Genomic DNA, 17,927 nt, shown 5'->3' on the forward strand with positions numbered 1-17,927 from the left:
TACACATTCTTCTGAAGTGCACATGGAACATTCTCCAAGATAGATTATATGTTGGTCCATAAAATAAGCCTCACTAAATTTCAAAAGACTGAAATAATAAAAGTATGTTCTCCAAACATGCTTAGAATATAATGGAATTAAGTTAGCAATCAGTAATAGAATGAAATTTGGCAAATTCACACGTAAGTGGATATTAAACAAGAAACCCCAAAATAACCATTGGTTCAATCACAATTAGAAATTAGAAAATACTTTGAGATGAATGAAAGTGAGAGTATGATATATGTCAACTTTCCTTAGATGGAAATTTATAACTGTATATGCCTATATTAAAAAAGAAGAAAGAGGGGCCAGCCCAGTGGTGCAGCAGTTAAGTGTGCGTGTTCCACTTCAGCACCCAGGGTTTGCCAGTTCGGATCCTAGGTGTGGACATGGCACCGCTTGGCAAGCCATGCTGTGGTAGGCAACCCACATATAAAGTAGAGGAAGATGGGCACGGATGTTAGCTCAGGGCCAGTCTTCCTCAGCAAAAAGAGGAGGATTTGCAGCAGATGTCAGCTCAGGGCTAATCTTCCTCAAAAAAAAAAGAAGAAAGATTTCAAATCAATAACCCTTACCTTCCAACTTTAAGAAGCTAGAAAAAGAACAGCAAATTAAACCCAAAGCAAACAAAAAGAAGGAAAACAATTGGTAAATTGTTTATTAGTAAAATGTTTTTAAAGTTAGCCCTTACATTCATGATCCGCTTTGAGTTAATTTTTGTATATAGTGTGAGGTAAGGATCAAGGATCAAGGTTCTTTTTTTTTCTTATGGAAGTCCAACTATTCCAAGAGAATTTGTTGACAAGATTATCTTTTCCAAGTTGGATTGCCTTGACACCTTTCCTGAAAATCAATTACATATATGCATGCAATTATATATATGCATGCATTTATTTTTGGACTTTCTTGTTTTGTTCCATTGATCTTTATGCCAATTTGTTTTTGTCAAAACTGTTTTGACTATTTTATGTCATCTGTATTTCTATATAAATTTGAAAATCAGCTTGTCAATTTCTTCCAAAATGTCAACTGAGATTTGATTGAGATTGTATTGAATCTATAAATCAATTTGGAGAGAATTGACATCCTAGCTATATTTATTCTTCCAACTCATCAATACAGTGTATCTCTACATTTATTTAGGTCTTCTTTAGTTTCTCTCAGCAATCTTTTGTAGTTTTCAGTGTACATAACATGTACATTTTTGTCAAATTTATCCCTGAGTATTTTATATTTTAAATGATACTGTTTTTTAAAATTTACATTTCTCATTGTTCATTGCTACTATATAGAAATACAACTGATTTTTATCTGGCTCTTTTTCATAAAGTTTTTCTCCTCATTATAGGTCATATTTTCCTGCTTTTTGACATGTCTGATAAATTTTTATTGGATGCCAGACATTGTGAATTTTACCTTTTTGGGTGCTGCATATTTTTGTATTGTTATAAATATTCTTGAGCTTTATTCTGAAAACAGTTTGATCCTATGGAGGCTTGCTTTTAAGCTTAGTTAGGCATGACCAAAACCACTTTTAGTCTAGGGCAGCTCTGTACAATAAAAACATGATGCAAGTCACAAATATGTGTCACATATATTATTTTACATTTTCTAGTAGCCACATTAAAATACAGTGAAAAGAAACTGCTAAAATTAATTATACAAAATATTCCATATATACTATATTATATTGGTACCAAAACCAGGAAAAAAGTACAAGAAAAAAACTATAAACCAATATCCCTCATGAATATAGAAATGAAAATCCTCAACAAAGTGCATCAAATCTATCAATACATAGAAAGAATAATACACCATAACCATATAGGATTTATCCCAGGAATGCAAAGTAACCCATCATATTACTAGTCTAAACAAGAAAAACCCCATGATCATATCAGCTGATGCAGAAAAAGTATTTGACAAACTTCAACATACATTTATGATTTTTAAAAAATGTTTTAGCAAATTAGGAGTAGAATTTAACTTCCACAACCTGATAATAAGGCATCCACAAAAACTTACAGCTAACATAATGATGAAAGACTAAAGGCTTTCTATCTAAGATCAGTGACAAAGAAAGCATATCTGCTTTTAGCACTTCTATTCCACAATGTACTGGAGATTCTAGACAGTACAATAAGGCAAGAAAAAAACATTAAAGGCATACAGATTGGAAAGGAAGAAGTAAAACGGTCTTTATTTGGAAATGGTATGATCCTGTATGAAGAAAATCCTAAAGAATCTATCAAAAAACTTCCTAGAACAAAAAATGAATTTAGCAAGGCCAAAGAATACAAGGTCAATACACAAAAATCAATCATGTAGTAGCAGTAGACAATTAGAAACTGAAATTTAAAAAGATAGTACCATTGACAATTGTTGCAAACAAAATAAAATAATTGGGTACAAACTTAAAACATGTGCAGGACTTGTGCACTGAAAACTATAAAACATGGATGAAAGGAATGACATACTATGTTTGTGGATTGGAAGACTCAACAGAATGAATATACTTCCACTTAGCATAAGGTTTTCAAGGTTCATCCATGTTGTAGCATGTATTAGTATTTCATTCCTTCTTAACGCTGGATCGTATTCCATTGTATGGATATACCACATTTTGTTTATCCATTTATATTGTTTGATCGACATTTGGGTTGTTTCCACTCTGACTATTATGCATAATGCTGCTACGACCATTTATGTACAAGTTTTTGTGCGGAATATGTTTTCATTTCTCTTGGGTATATAGCTAGTAGTGGAATTGCTGGGTCATATGGTAACTATATGTTTAACCATTTGAGCAATTACCATACTGTTTTCGGAAGCAGCTGCACCATTGTATATTCCCACCAGCAGTGCGTGAGGGGTCCAATTTCTCTATATCCTTACCAACACTGGTTATTATCTGTCTTTTTTTTTTATTGTAGCCATCCTCGTGGTTTGAAGTGGTATCTTATTGTGGTTTCAATGAATCTCTCTAATGACTAATGATGTTGTGTATCTTTTCGTTTGCTTGTTAGTCATCATTTATATGCCTTCTTTGGGGAAATGTCTATTCAAGTGCTTTGCCCATTTTTAAATTGGTATATTTGTCCTTTTATATGTTTTGGATACAAGCCCCTTATCAGACATATGATATTTAATTACTTTCCCTCATTCTGTGGGTTGTCTTTTCATTTTCTTTATGGTGTTCTTTGAAGTACAAAAGTTTTTAACTTTTTATTTTTTTTAAAGATTGGCACCTGAGCTAACAACTGTTGCCAATATTCTTTTTTTTCTGCTTTTTTCTCCCTAAATCCCCCCAGTACATAGTTATGTATTTTAGCTGTGGGTCCCTCTAGTTGTGGCATGTGGGACGCAGCCTCAGCATGGCCTGATGAGCGGTGCCATGTCCACGCCCAGGCTCCGAACCAGTGAAACTCCGGGCCGCAGAAGCAGAGTGTGTGGACTTAACCACTTGGCCCCAGGGTTGGCCCCAAAAGTTTTTAACTTTGAGATGAAGGCCAGTTTACCTATTTTTTTTCCTTTGTCACTTGGCTTTTCGTGTCATATCTAAGGAACCATTGTCTTGTCCAAAGTCATGAAGATTTACCCCTAAGTTTTCTTCTTAGTGTTTTATAGTTTTTATCTCTTAAATTTAGGTCTGTGATCCATTTTGAGTTGAGTCTTATATGTGGTGTGAGGTAGTAGTCCAACTTCATTCTTTTGAATGTGGATATTGAGTAGTCCCAGCATGACCAACTGATGTTTGACTAAGGTACAACAGCAATTCAATAGTGAAACAATAGCCTTTTCAGCAAATGGCAATTGGATATCCATAGGCAAAAAAAAAAGCCTCAATGTAAAACTCACCACTTATGCAAAAATTAACTCAAAGTAGATCGTAAAGCTAAACGCAAATCTTACAACTATAAATCTTATAGAGGAAAACATAAGAGAAAATCGTCATGACCTAGGGTTAGGAAAAGAGTTCTTACATGTAATACCAAAAGCATAATCCATTAAACATTTGATAAATTTGACCTCATCGAAATTAAAAAGTTTACTCTGTGAAGGGCACCATAAAGTAAATAGATAGACAAGATGCAGACCGGGAGAAAACATTTGCAAGTTAATTTCTGACAAAGAGTTAGTATCCAGAATATGTTAAAAACTCTCAAAATCCACCTGTAAGAAAACAAACAACCCAATAAAAATGGGCAAAGGATCTGAACAGACACTTTACCACAGAGCATATATAGACACCAAATAAGAATATGAAAAGATGTTCAACATCATAGGCCATTTAGGAAATGCAAATTAAAACCGTAATGAAATCCCACTACTTATCTGATAGAATGGTTAAACTTTAAAAACCTGACAAGTACTAAGGAGGATACAGAGCAAGTGCTGGGAATGAAAAAACAGTGCAGCCACTCTGGAAAACAGTTTGGTGGTTTATTATAAAGTTAAACATACGCTGACCACATGACCCAACCATACCACTCCTAGATATTTAAGCTAGAGAAATTAAACTCATGTTCACACAAAAATCTGTACATGAGTGTTCATAGCAGCTTTATTCATAATTGCTAAAAATTGGAAACAACCCAAATGTTCTTTCATGGGTGAATGAATAAACAAACTGTGGTACATCTGTATAATGGAACAGCACTAAAATGGAATGGAATATTGATACAAGCAAAAACAGGTGAATCTCCAATATGTTAATATCGAGTGAAATAAGCAAGTCTCAAAAGGTTTCCTACTGTATGATTCCATTTATATAACATTTTTAAAAAGGTAAACTACAGGGATAGAGAATGGAGCTAGTGGTTGAGGAGGGTTTGATCTCAAAGGGGCAACAGTAGGGAATTTGGGGGATTGACAGAATTGTTTTGTATCCTGATTGTGATGATGGTTACATCAGTCCATCCAGGTCTTAAAACTCCTAGAAATGTACACCAATAAATGTGTGTGTGTGTGTGTGTGTGTGTGTGCCTGGTTATGATAGTGGTTACAGAAGTATACACACTTGTCAAAACTCATCGAACACTTAAAATGGGTGAATTTTACTCTGTAAATCATATCTCAATAATGTTGATTTTTTTTTTTTGGAGGAAGATTAGCCCTGAGCTAACATCTGCTACCAATCCTCCTCTTTTTACTGAGGAAGACTGGCCCTGAGCTAACATCCGTGCCCATCTTCCTCTACTTTATATGTGGGACTCCTACCACAGCATGGCTTGCCAAACGGTGCCATGTCTGCACCCTGGATCTGAACCGGCAAACCTCAGGCCACTGAAGTAGAATGTGTGAACTTAACCACTGCGCCATCAGGCCAGCCTCTAACATTGATTTTTTTTTTAAAAAAAGAAAGCCTCTCTACACCAATCCCACTTATTAAAAATAACTACTGTTGACAGTTTAGTATGTACCTGTCTAGAATATGTAAGCGTGTAATATAAAAGCAAATTTTTTAGTTTAATAAATGGGATCGTAGTACATAACATATATTGTGCTTTATGTTGCTTTTTTCACTTAGAGGTCTTATAGATGGACAAATGCATATACACATATATATGTTCTATATAAAAAATGTTGATAGATCTACTATGTTTTTAATAGTTATATTGTAAGCCATTTTATGGATGTGATATCATTTATTTAACCAGTCTCCCACTGTTGGATATTTAGGTTGTTGCCAGTTGTTTTGCTATTACAAGCTACAGTGCTACAGTGAGCAGCCCTGTGCATACATCTTTTTGCAAGTATATTGATAAGATAAATTTCTAGAAGTAGGGGATTAGTGGGTCACAGGGTATATGTAATTTGAATTTTTACAGCTACTGACAGATTGCCCTCTATAGAAGTAAGTTGAACTTTTAGAATGTGCCACTGGTGCATTTTTCAGTTTCCCATCCTGAATCCTCAAACTTCTCTCTTTCATAGGATCATGCCGATATTGAATGGAAATTTGCAAGGACAAAACTCTGGATGAGTTACTTTGATGAAGGTGGCACCTTGCCACCTCCTTTCAACATCATCCCCAGTCCCAAGTCATTTCTATACCTTGGTAACTGGTTCAACAATACCTTCTGCCCGAAAAGAGACCCTGATGGTAGACGGAGAAGGCACAACTTGAGAAGCTTCACAGTAAGGCTTTTTAAAATTATCTTTCTTTTTAAACAAAACTGTTTCCTATCTTCCCTCATTTGTGATACTCCCTGTCTTAAGCATCATAGAATCACTCCAACCTACACATGTTTTGGGGGTTTGTCAGACCAGGGGCTCCTGTGTCATCCTCTAGTCCTAATATTTAGAAATATATCCAGGTGGGTGGGGTGCTGGGAGACTACTGATATAACCTCTCTGTCCATTTTCAATTATAGGAACGCCATGCTGACAGCCTGATACAGAATCAACACTACCAGGTAAAGCTTCCTCACAGGGACTAAGCACAATAGTTCTAGGTCGGCTGAGTAACCTTGGCTAAGTCACTTAATCTCACTGAGCCTGTTTCCTCACCTGTAAAATGGGGATGATAAAACAACTCACAATGTTGTAAGAATTGAGTTGTGAGTATGTATGTATGATTGTGTCTGTGTGTGTGTGTGTGTGTCCTGGCTCAGTGCCTGACAGATTGCATTAAGTGGTAGCTATCATTATCACCATTACTAATACAAAGCTTAATGACCATGTGTGTTCCATTCCCTAGAGTCTGTGTAAAAAGAGGCTATCCCTGGAGTGTAGAGGGACTCTAAGAAAAATATCTTGATTACGTAATTAATGGACATTGAAATCAGCAGACTTTGTGACACTGAAGAATGACTTTCTCAACTTGATAAAAGGAAGAAAAGCTCTCATCTTACAAGGAGGGTTAAAGTTTAATCCAGGCTGAAGGGAAAGGATATTGACTCTGACCATTCAAGGATTATTCTGGTCTCATTATTCTATAAATGTGAATCTATGTTTACCTTATGCTTGGATGGAAAATTTCCCTCTTGGGTGAATTTTATCTTACTGGCCCACTCTGCCACCAAATTTGGATGCATAATAATTATTTGTTGAGCCAATGTTCTTAACTGAGTTTTTGCAGAAAATGGCTGGATTCCTGGGAGGATTTTCTATTGCAAAGATGGTCTAAGAATATTTTATTTCCTGTGTGTGTGTGTGTTTCTTATTTTACTGAGAGCCTGAGAAGGAAACTAAATGCCTCTTGATTTTTTTCCCTAATTCCAGGAAGTCATCAGGAATTTAGTCAAAAGATATGTGGCTGCTATGATAAGAAATTCCAAAACAAATGAGGGGCTAACAGAAGAAAATTTTAAGGTAATTTAATCATGAAGTGGTTTAATTTCTCATTTCACATTTCTTAAGCCTCATTTAGTCCTCATCGTGTTTGTGGTTTCTAGCGATGAAATTTCAACTGCTTATAATATAGCTACACCAACTATAATTCTTATTCTCTCTCTCAGAATAGTCTGTCATCCAGTAGATGGAGAGATTTTACCAAAGTCTGTCACAAGAAAATCAGCTTTATGAATAAAAGAAATCTGCCCTATGCATTCTTTTAATATTCTGGGTGTTTCTCAGTGTGGAAATTGAGTGCTTTAAATGATGTGGCAAGGATGGGTGGCGAGGGGCAAGGTAGCAAAGGGACGATGCCTGGAGATTTAAAGGCCTTCTTTACTTAAAAGATATAAGGTAAAGATCGGAAAAATCTAGTATTCAATCTAAGATTTCAAAAACCCTACCATTAAACATTAAAATTCTCCTAATACTAGCATTAGCCTAAAATAGTGATTCTCGATCAGAGCAAATTTTGTTTTCTGGAACACATTCAACAATGTCTGGAGACATTTTTGGTCATCACACTGGGATGTGTGTGCTGTTGGCATCTAGTGGGTAGAGATCAGGGTTGCTACTAAACATTCTACAACGCACAGGGCAGCCCCCCTCAACAAAAAATTATCCAGCTCAACATGTCGAGTGATTGAGAAACCCTATCATAGAACACATGTATATTTTCTAAGGAATTTAGGAAGGCTGTTATCCTAATCCATAGAAATAACTCCATCTATTGAGGGCCTGCTATGTGCCAGGCACTCCACTAGGTGCTGGGGTACAGTGATGAGCAGGATATAACCAGCCCCTACTCTCATGGAGTGACATGAAAACAATAATAATAGATGGTGATGAAGTATTCTAACAGCATAAACACAAAGTGCTATGAAGACACAAAGAGGAGGGACACTCAACTGGGACTTGGGGAGTCAGGGCAGGCTTTCTAAAAGAAGTGATGTTTAAGCTGAGGCTTGAAGGAGGAGCCAGATAAAGGAGAGTTGCAGAGAAGAGTGTTCTAGACAGAGAGAACAGCATAGGCAAAGGCTCAGAGGCAAGAGAGAATATGTCCACACACATGGACAGTAGAGAGCTTTGAGAAAGAGTAGGAAGAGATGAAAGGGGAGAGACTGACAGGTACCAGGCCTTGAAAAACCTTGTAGTTAGTGGTATGGTGTTTCTTCTTTTACCTAAGATCAGTGACAAGTTACTAAAGAGTTTTAAGCAGGAGAATGGCATGATCCAAGTTAAGCTTTTAAATGATGATTTTTTTAAAGGATCAATCTAGTATCTGGGCAGCCAGTTAGAGATAGAAGACATTTCATAGAGACTTGAACAAACAGGGTCCCCTGTCCCAAAACAGCAGTCTCATCACCTGACATTCTACTTCCCTGGTTTTATTCCTTAGAGTCCTAAAAGTCTTTACTTCTTCAGCAGTCCTTTTATATGCAGATACCTATGAGAGCCAGTGCTTTAATCTATTACCTTAATTGTTAGTTAACACTTTAGCAGACATTAGTCTGTTGGTGTGCTCCTGATGGGGAGGTTCTGAAATCAACTTCACCAATTGCACAATTTTTCCAATGGCCAGCCCTGCCCACATAATTATGAATATGTTTTTCCTGTGCTGGGATAATGTGAGATTTTTCTGGTAGTTTGTGTACTTTGTGATTTGCTATTAGGCAAAACCTGAAACATTCCAAAGGATACCCAATGTACCTCTTTTGAACTAAAGACCAATCTTCTTAACATAACATGTCTTCTCTTTTGTCCTAGGAATTAAAGCAGGACATCTCCAGCTTTCGATATGAAGTGCTTGACCTCTTAGGAAATAGGAAGCACCCAAGGAGAAGCTTTTCCACCAGCAGCACTGAACTCTCTCAGAGGGATGATACCAATGATGGCAGTGGTGGGGCTCGGGCCAAATCCAAGAGTGTCTCTTTCAATTTAGGCTGCAAGAAAAAGGTCTGCCATGGGCCACCTCTCGTCAGAACCATGCCAAGAGCCAGTGGTGCCCAAGGGAAGTCAAAAGCTGAGTCATCAAGCAAACGCTCTATCATGGGTCCTTCTCTCAAGAAACTGGGGCTCCTATTCTCCAAGTTTAATAGTCGTATGTCTGAACCCAACTCAGAGCCAATGTACACAATTTCCGATGGAATCGTTCAGCAGCACTATATGTGGCAGGACATCAGATATTCTCAGATGGAGAAAGGGAAAGCAGAGGCCTGTTCTCAAAGTGAAATTAACCTCAGTGAGGTAGAATTAGGTGAAGCCCGGGGTGCTGCTCAGAGCAGTGAATGCCCTCTAGCCTGTTCCAGCTCTCTTCACTGTGCATCCAGCATCTGCTCCTCAAATTCTAAACTATTAGACTCCTCAGAGGATGTATTTGAAACGTGGGGAGAGGCTTGCGACCTGCTCATGCACAAATGGGGTGATGGACAGGAAGAACAAGTTACAACTCGGCTCTAAGTCAAGCCCCTATCACCTGTTCTGGAACTCAGCAGAAAATTTGTCATTTCTTTGCTCTCAGAGGTGACATAGGATATGATTCTCTCACTGCCCGCTCCCCCCCCACCCAGAAAGGAGAGTGAAACTCCTATTATTTCCACTGTCTTTTATAGCCACATTCTCCATTTTTTGTTCTTGTTTTTATTATTATTATTATTTGCCTTTTTATACCTATAACACTAAGTCCATTTCACAATCAACTGAAGGGGCGTTTGCCCCTAATCAGCAGAGGTGCAGTCGGGTGCTTAACCCTTTGGCTTTGCTTTTCTTACCCTTGCTTCCTTGAAGCTCCAGGTGCCACTTTGCTACTGTTGCTGCCGCACAGATTCCTGACCTTTCTCAGGATCTCACACCATTTCCCCACAGGGCTGAGGTATGTGCTCAGCAGTCCCCACCAGCTATCAGATAAGGCAAACTAACCTGCCTATCTTTGTTGCCCTTCAGTGCTCCATGCTGCCCATTCTGGTTCAATGAACAGCATCAAAGGGAGACTGAACAGACTCCAAAGAATTGTCAGCTTGTGGTTTCTAGGTATAACTGGCTTTCCTGTTGTTTTTGCTTTTAAATGCTACAACTTCTCCTTATCATGGGGGCTGTTGGGTTGTTTCTTAAAGGTGTGTTAGTTTTCTCATGTGTGCCAATGAATATTTACCCCATAGTATATGTCATATTTAATAAGTTAGTGAATTCCTTTCCTGTGTTTGTGTATTTCAGTTAACTTACTACATTTTAAAATTTTATAGTATCGAGATTAGTATTTAGGATGTCTACTGATTTTAAAAACTTCTACTGCATTCTAACCAATAGTCACTACATCTCATACATTGGTAATAAAAAATAATTAGCTGGTATATTTATAGGGTCCTTTTACCATTGATAGTTTTAGTCATCATTGCTATCAAAAGCATTTCTAAGATAAAAGCCTGGATTTGAAGATATTTTTTTTTATCAGAAAAATGACATCTCATTGAAATGTCAAAATCTGAAAAGAGCACCTATCTTCATTTTAATTAATTGCTTTCTGATAGAAAACAACGACAAGACAATTTTAGTTCTAGATAACCTGATTCAAGCTGAAGTTTTAATATTCATTGGGAGCAGTGGAATTGCATGTGTAAACTTAGTTAGATATATAACATAACAAGCCTAGTGAAATCATGGAACTATACACATGATCCAAATTCTACTGTCTTCAAAGAAAGCTGTATTTATCTATCCAAATAAATTAGTTCCCACAGCTTAAGAGGACCTCATCAGAATACAAAGGTGCGGGTTAAAAAATGAAGTCCCTAATGCATATGGTCATCATATTAGACCCAATAACCACCAAGTGATAACCTGCTGAACAAGGGTAGTTTTTTCCAAGGTTAACACAAAGTTTTCCCCAACTTGGACTCTAACATAAGACCTGAAACAGCCCTAGGTCTGGGTCCTGTAGATTAAATTAACAGTATGCAGCTCAGAGAAGTAAGAGTTAGTTAAATGTTGCCCTGTTCTTATAAATGTCAACAGCAATAGGAATCTATCTAAATTCATTTGTATACTTTCCAGTAAAAGTGAAGTGAAGAATTTTCAAATACTGCAAATATGCCTCCAAAACAGCTTTGACAGTGTAGTTTCTGTCATTTGAATCAGTTCCCATTTGCAGCCCTAGCTTCAGTGACTGATGGTCAAAATATTCCAGACGAAGAAGAGACAAATTCAGGGGGAGGCAGGAACAGGAGGAGGTGTTGAAGGAAAAGCTCAGATCCAGGGAAAAATGATCAAGAGAACAGGCTGTATCAAGACCCATTTGGCAAGGGATTGTCCCAAAATAATTCCTTGATCATATCTCAAGTGATCATTTCCTTAAATCTAACTTCTCTCCTGTTTCGTTAAGTGAGACTATCATCAATGGCCCTGACATCAATAACAGGTTACTTTCCACAAGGAAAGTTACTAAAGTTACAGATTCAACGTTCCCAATTGTCAAAATCACTTTGAATAATAAATAGAACCTGAGCTACATTCCTAACTCATATTGATGGCACCAAAACCCGATACATGGCCCTATTTTATCAAAAGAAAAAGATATGTCTTTCTCACAAATGCATGCATATGTGATAACCCGGGTATAATTGTTCTGGCAGTTATTTTCTCAATTTGTCAGAAAACAAGGGTAGCCAAACATAGAACCGTAATTCAAACTACAGTCTTCTCTCAGTTATGTTCTAAAGAGAGAACATGTATAAGTCATAGTAGCCAATCTCTACTACTGAAAGAAACCAGTGTCATATTTCATGGGCAGTATTCTCCTTTTCAGATCTTCTCAGGGTTATTTTCTTTGTGACTTGGGCTTAAGACTTCAGTAGCTATGCTGAGGCCTGCTTATGTTGGGAATTGAGGCCAGTTAGCTGTTAAAGCTAAACAGCTATTGCCCTAACTTCCATGTTGGTGACACCAACATTTTTATTAACTTTAACTCAGTAGAAAGTAGGAAGGGAAAGAGATTTTTGTTCACCTCTCTACTCTCTGGATCAACTACAATCAGGAAAGTTATTTCAAATCACATGCTTAAGTATGTCCTCTGACCCCAGAGAAGGTATAAGCCAACTTGAGAGTAAATTTATAAACATAAAAAGTTAGAGCTAAAAGAGAACCTTGGAGAGAATCTACTCTATTCTGACCTCTTGCTTTACAAATAGAAAAAAAAAAGGCTCAGAGAAGGATAATGAATTGCTTAAGGTCACAGAGCCAGTCAATAAACCTAAATCTTCTAGATAACAGAAACAGGACATTTATTATGAAGCATATATATTTTATATTATACATAGGAGATGTAAAAATGGAACAGCCACTACAGATACCTTCTTGTTAATTTGCCCCAAGTGCCGTGAACTCTACAAATTTCAGACTGACATATTTAAAGTTAAAAATGTACTCCAAAGTCAAATATAATTATAAATGGTATAAGAATCACTTACAATTTGTCTAAATATCTATACTACTTCCATTACAATTGGTTTTCTTATCACTTCTAGACTTCTGTATTCATTTGTTTGATTCCACCATAAAGTCTCCCTGATAATTAATAAGGGTAAAAATATTACAAAGAAAATGTCTGAATTTTATTAGAAAATGACCATTGTTGAAGCCTCTCCTCTACTTTTAGTTTTAAGTCCGGTGGAGTAAAAAGATCCAGGAAAGATTCCAAACTCAAAATCATCATTTTGGGAAGATGCCAAATTTTACAGGGATTTAAATACTTCAAGCTAGACTTCTGTCCACTTACAAGGGGATATTGAAAATTTCCCAGTTCTTTCTGCCTCCCATAGTCATTTATCATTCCACTCTGATCTAATTTAGGCTATTTCAGATAAGTCTAAAACATCAAAACATCTGTCTGCAATTTGATTAAAGAAGTTAAAAAAAAAGTGGGCCTTCACCTTTTGAATGACAAATAATAAAGAAATACTTCTTCAATAAGAGCTTTATAGTTCTTATGACAGTGCAAAACCCCCCTGCAAATTTCATTGGGAATTTCAGTGAAAAATATGAGTTGATACCTTAGCAAGAAAATATAAATAACCATTTGACATTCATATTGCCTTGTGGGTGAGACTCAAGTGGTGGTTTTGACTAACAGTTTAAGCAGTCCAGAACTTGGTTTGTTAAACCATCATGTAAAAAGTACTTGAACTTAGGCAGATATTCTTTCCTGCTTAAAACTACGTAAGAAAAATTGAGCATATTATTTTGGTAATCAAGTTTTCAAAATAGGCTAATAAACAGATTGCTTGTATGGACATAGCCAATATAAGTTGATGTAATTGTTCATATCACCTAAATAACCTCTTCATACCTACTTGTCAGCTCCCTCCAACCCCAACCCCTGCGGCTTTGCCTCAAATCTATGGACATTTTAGATTGTTTCTTTGGCTTGCTTTATCTAGATAATTACTCCAAATATCTACTTTGTTGGTGTAGAACTAGCCATTGGGAACTGAGTACACCAATTCAATGTGAGCATTACTTTAGTACAGAGAAATGCTATTTCTACTGTATTTCCAATTACCTTTTCTATCACTTTTTCCAACAGATGTGGGGTTTGGCTTGCATTGCTTTTTGGTGGATGTTTGTAAAAGTGGGACTCTTGCCTGTATATACACATGCACACACACATATGCAATGAAACTTAATAGCATTTGAATGCTCTGGCCTTCGCCCTTCACCCCTTGTGGTAAATACTAGATCATTTTGAAAGGAAGGGGAGCAGGAATAGCTTCAATGGAAAGAAACTTCCTGAGATGTGGTGAGGAATTGCTAAAATAAACTGCTATGACAGCATCTACTGTAGCACAACTGTTAATATTGAGGGCTCTCAGAATTTGGGGTTTCTGGTTTGAAGAAAAAATAAAGCATTTAGGTCAGAAGAAAAGAACTTATCTGTAAAAATAAAAGCATACATTCTTGGTGAATTAAGTAAATCTGCATACTTGAGATATTACTATTCATATGTTGATATACCACCTAGGATTTCCATCTATTTGCTGCATGGTGGTCTAGAAAAGGTGTTGGTAGGTGGTTTTGAGAGCTTTATTTTTAGAAAGCGAAATGTTTATTAAGAAACAAAGGAGTTAATTGCTGGAATGATACAGGCAACAGGCCAGGGGGCTCTAGTATTTTTAAGCTCAGTATTTGCTTTATTGCCACTCTAGAGTGGATTTGTATCTGATACTTGTTAGTTTATTGGATCTGAGTTGTGGTCTTTCTTTTTCTAGAGACATACCATCAGTGTTTGTGGTATTTGAGAGATATGTACATATTAGGAACTATAATATTAAATATAAAATTAAGTGGAATACCCTTATGACAAAAGCTATCTTTCTTATCTAATGTGAAAAGTTGTGAAAGTGCTGTAGAAAGTTCCTGTTACTACACAAATGAATGGTAAATAATTTCTGTAGTAACAGAAAGAGGCTACAACTTTTGACTGTTGTAACCAAACTTCTTAAATCCATGATTGCAGCACACATCTGATCTATCTCCGTCCCCACCCTCAAAAAAAAAAGCCTTCTTTAAAACTCCAAATGACTTGATAGAACCAAAAAAGACTAAATGAAGAAGTAGGTAAGAATGGCCTGCAGTGTGAAGGTCGTTTTCACCAATTTGCAGCATATTTTGCTCTTTGACTCTATGAGCAGGTTTCAGGGCAACCTAACATCCTAGGAGCTGAATCTCAACACATGCACACACACATACCAAGGCACCATGCTTGGTGGTACTTGAATGAGTAAGTGGCAGTGTGCCTTTTATTTTAGTCTAAGGTGGCCAACCATTTGCAAGTACAGTTAAGCCGCGCTTGGCCATGTTAGGTCTTTTCCCACAAAATTCAATATATACCCCAAATACTCATTGCCACCAATTTCCTTCCAACCTAGAAACCCTCTTAACAGTTCTCTGGTCTTATACAACCCTTAAAACTGACCCTGGGAAGACACAAGACAACAAAGAAGCTTTGGATTTTTGAGGGAAGTACTTGATGTATTTAGATGGTGGTAGTAAATAGATGGAAAACCTTTCAAAGTCAGCATGAGTATGGATAAGCACTTTAAAACATAGGGCTAAACTACCAAGTTGTCCAACTTTTTAGGTGACCACGTTGAGATGGAGTTCCCCAATTTAAAAAACTGTAGTTTCTGGATTAAAACATTAACATCACCATTTTCTCCCTCAACAAAATCCGGAAATGCAACAGTATATGAAAACTAGCTCTGAACAACTTGTCAATCATTTTTCAAAGGTTGGGTCATATTTAGGTTGAATTTCAGATTGCAGAAAGTCCTCACCTTGTGATCACAGTATTCCTAAATTCAAAGTATCAGACTCATAGTAAAGTTGCATTTTAAATTGTACAATATTATTGACTGGTTTTTATAAATATGCACATTTGACCAATTACAGGAAGGATTGATTTCTCCAAATCTTATCTAAGAAATAAAATGAATTTGTCAAAACTTTACATGAAAAGGAAATAAAAAGTAAAGTTGGAGGAGGGTAGTACGGACGAAAGCTAGATTCTATATCTGATGTCGTATTTTAGCCTCAAATTTGAAATAAACATGCTAAAATGAGATAAAATAATGAGACCAGTATTTTCATGAACATGCTGGAATTTATGTGCCCAAATGAATGCTGTTGTTAAAAGTAGTCACCTTAAGAAGCTGCACCCATATTCAAATACTGCCGTTACTCAAACCACTGTGGACTTCTGCTTTTGGGAGGAATTCCAAAATCCACAAAACAATCTCTGAATATCCTCCATGGTAGAAAATCATGAATCCTATAAGGTTAAATTTTTAGAAATAGTCAAAAGTAATTTTAGATTCATATTTGGTAAAAAGTTGGGTGGTCAAGCTGAGTGTTACTTTTTCTGGTAAGAAATAAACATTTTTCAAGTGCTATTGCACAATAGGCACTTTGATAGGCACCATTATAAGATAATGAGACAGTTTCTTGTGTGGTTTGTAAAGTGACCTGAAACTGTTTTTTGGAATCCAGTTTTTTTTCTTATCAACCTTATTGAGGAACAATTATGCACAATTATCTACATTCATATAAAGTGTACAATTGAGTTTTCAAAGTTGTATATGCCCCTGGAACCACTGCCAAAATCAAGATACAAAATATTTCCATCACATCCAAAAGATTCCTTGTTCCTCTTTGCAGTCTGGAACCTGGTTTCAAACATGCTTGGAATAGTGGCAGCCTTACTGGAATAAGCGAATAGCCTCCAAAACCCCATATTTAGGTGTACAACCTCCACTAATTTGGGAAAAACCATGACTTAACCCTTGAAACATTTGTGTTTAAATAGTAAAACACATTCAGAGTTCCAGTAGGTTATGCTGTAAATAAACTCAGAATTGGCTTCCTATCTGATCTGTAGGAAATGACACTTTATAATGCAGAGGCTCTGACAACTAGCCCGTTAGCAGGAAAAGGGGCAATTAAGAAAGGTCCAAGCTTTGTAGAAAAATGGGAGGGTTTTGGACTCAAAAGGAGCTCTGGTAGCAGGAGGAGGCGGCGGCTCCAACTGGGAGAATGGCCGCAACTAGCTGAATCTTCAGGTCACTTGAAAATCATGTTTAGATCAGGTATTTCCTGTATAAGATCTAGTCACATTTAAAGTCTAGCTTCATCACTTTGTGGTCACATCTTGTAGGACTTCCTTTTACAATATATATTAAGCGGTCATTTTAAATAACCAATGCAGCCTGTAGTCCAATAAGCAGAGTGGTAACTGTACTTAGTATACTTGGGCAGGAGAAGCAGATAGAATTCTCAAGTGTCTAACAAGATCATTGGAACCAATGGCACTAAAATGAATGTTGTGTGAGCTCATGAGGAAACTTCTAAACCCAAAGGGTTAACACATTATTCTGTGGTTTTCTTAAAGGAAATCCAATTTGATAAATTATTAACTTCAACTGTTCAAGTTTCTCCTTTAATATAGTAAAAGTAAACCCATATATTCTCTTATTTCAACTATAAAGACAAAGACTTTCTCAAGGACATTTCAGTTCAAATAAGGATAAACAAACACATCCTTCTCAAGTGAAAGCATTTTAATTTCTCTTTGTTTACAAAAGAGAAATTTCTTACAACATAAGAATGCACACCAGTGGTAGAATTCAAGAAAATATCAATATTTAAACTCGTCACAGAATTCTATTTCATGATTTCTCCAAAATGGGGTTGACATTGAGGATGAAGAGTTTCTTCCTATTCAGAACAATGAATGTTGTTTAGAGCTATCACTTGATAGAGGAAAAAGAATACTAGAAAAGACAGGCGGTGTTTAGTTCACTTTCTTAGCCTAGTTGGTGGCCCCAATCACACATCACCACACAGAAAATGTTTGCATCAAACTTAAGGTTAATTATATCTCCTGAGCTCAATCATGAAAAGGGGAAATTCCAAATGTGTTTATGTAAATCACGTTTTGGCTTTGCAGATTACTATTTTAATAGCTAAAACCTCCTTGAGTAACTATGACTTTTATTTAA

General features: G+C 36.5%; 1 protein-coding gene across 1 annotated transcript in view; it reads left to right on the forward strand.

Annotated features, from left to right (window-relative positions):
* Nucleotides 1-9,840, forward strand: part of TRPC5 (transient receptor potential cation channel subfamily C member 5) — a 140,133-nt gene extending 130,293 nt beyond the window's left edge. Inside the window, exons 7-10 of the mRNA XM_046673992.1 lie at nt 5,980-6,183; nt 6,420-6,461; nt 7,270-7,359; nt 9,148-9,840. Coding sequence (XP_046529948.1) covers nt 5,980-6,183; nt 6,420-6,461; nt 7,270-7,359; nt 9,148-9,840 — 1,029 coding nt within the window. The remainder of the gene's footprint in view (nt 1-5,979; nt 6,184-6,419; nt 6,462-7,269; nt 7,360-9,147) is intronic.
* The last annotated feature ends 8,087 nt before the right edge of the window (nt 9,841-17,927 follow it).

This window comes from Equus quagga, chromosome 10 (genome assembly GCF_021613505.1).
Source record: "Equus quagga isolate Etosha38 chromosome 10, UCLA_HA_Equagga_1.0, whole genome shotgun sequence".
Taxonomy (NCBI): domain Eukaryota; kingdom Metazoa; phylum Chordata; class Mammalia; order Perissodactyla; family Equidae; genus Equus; species Equus quagga.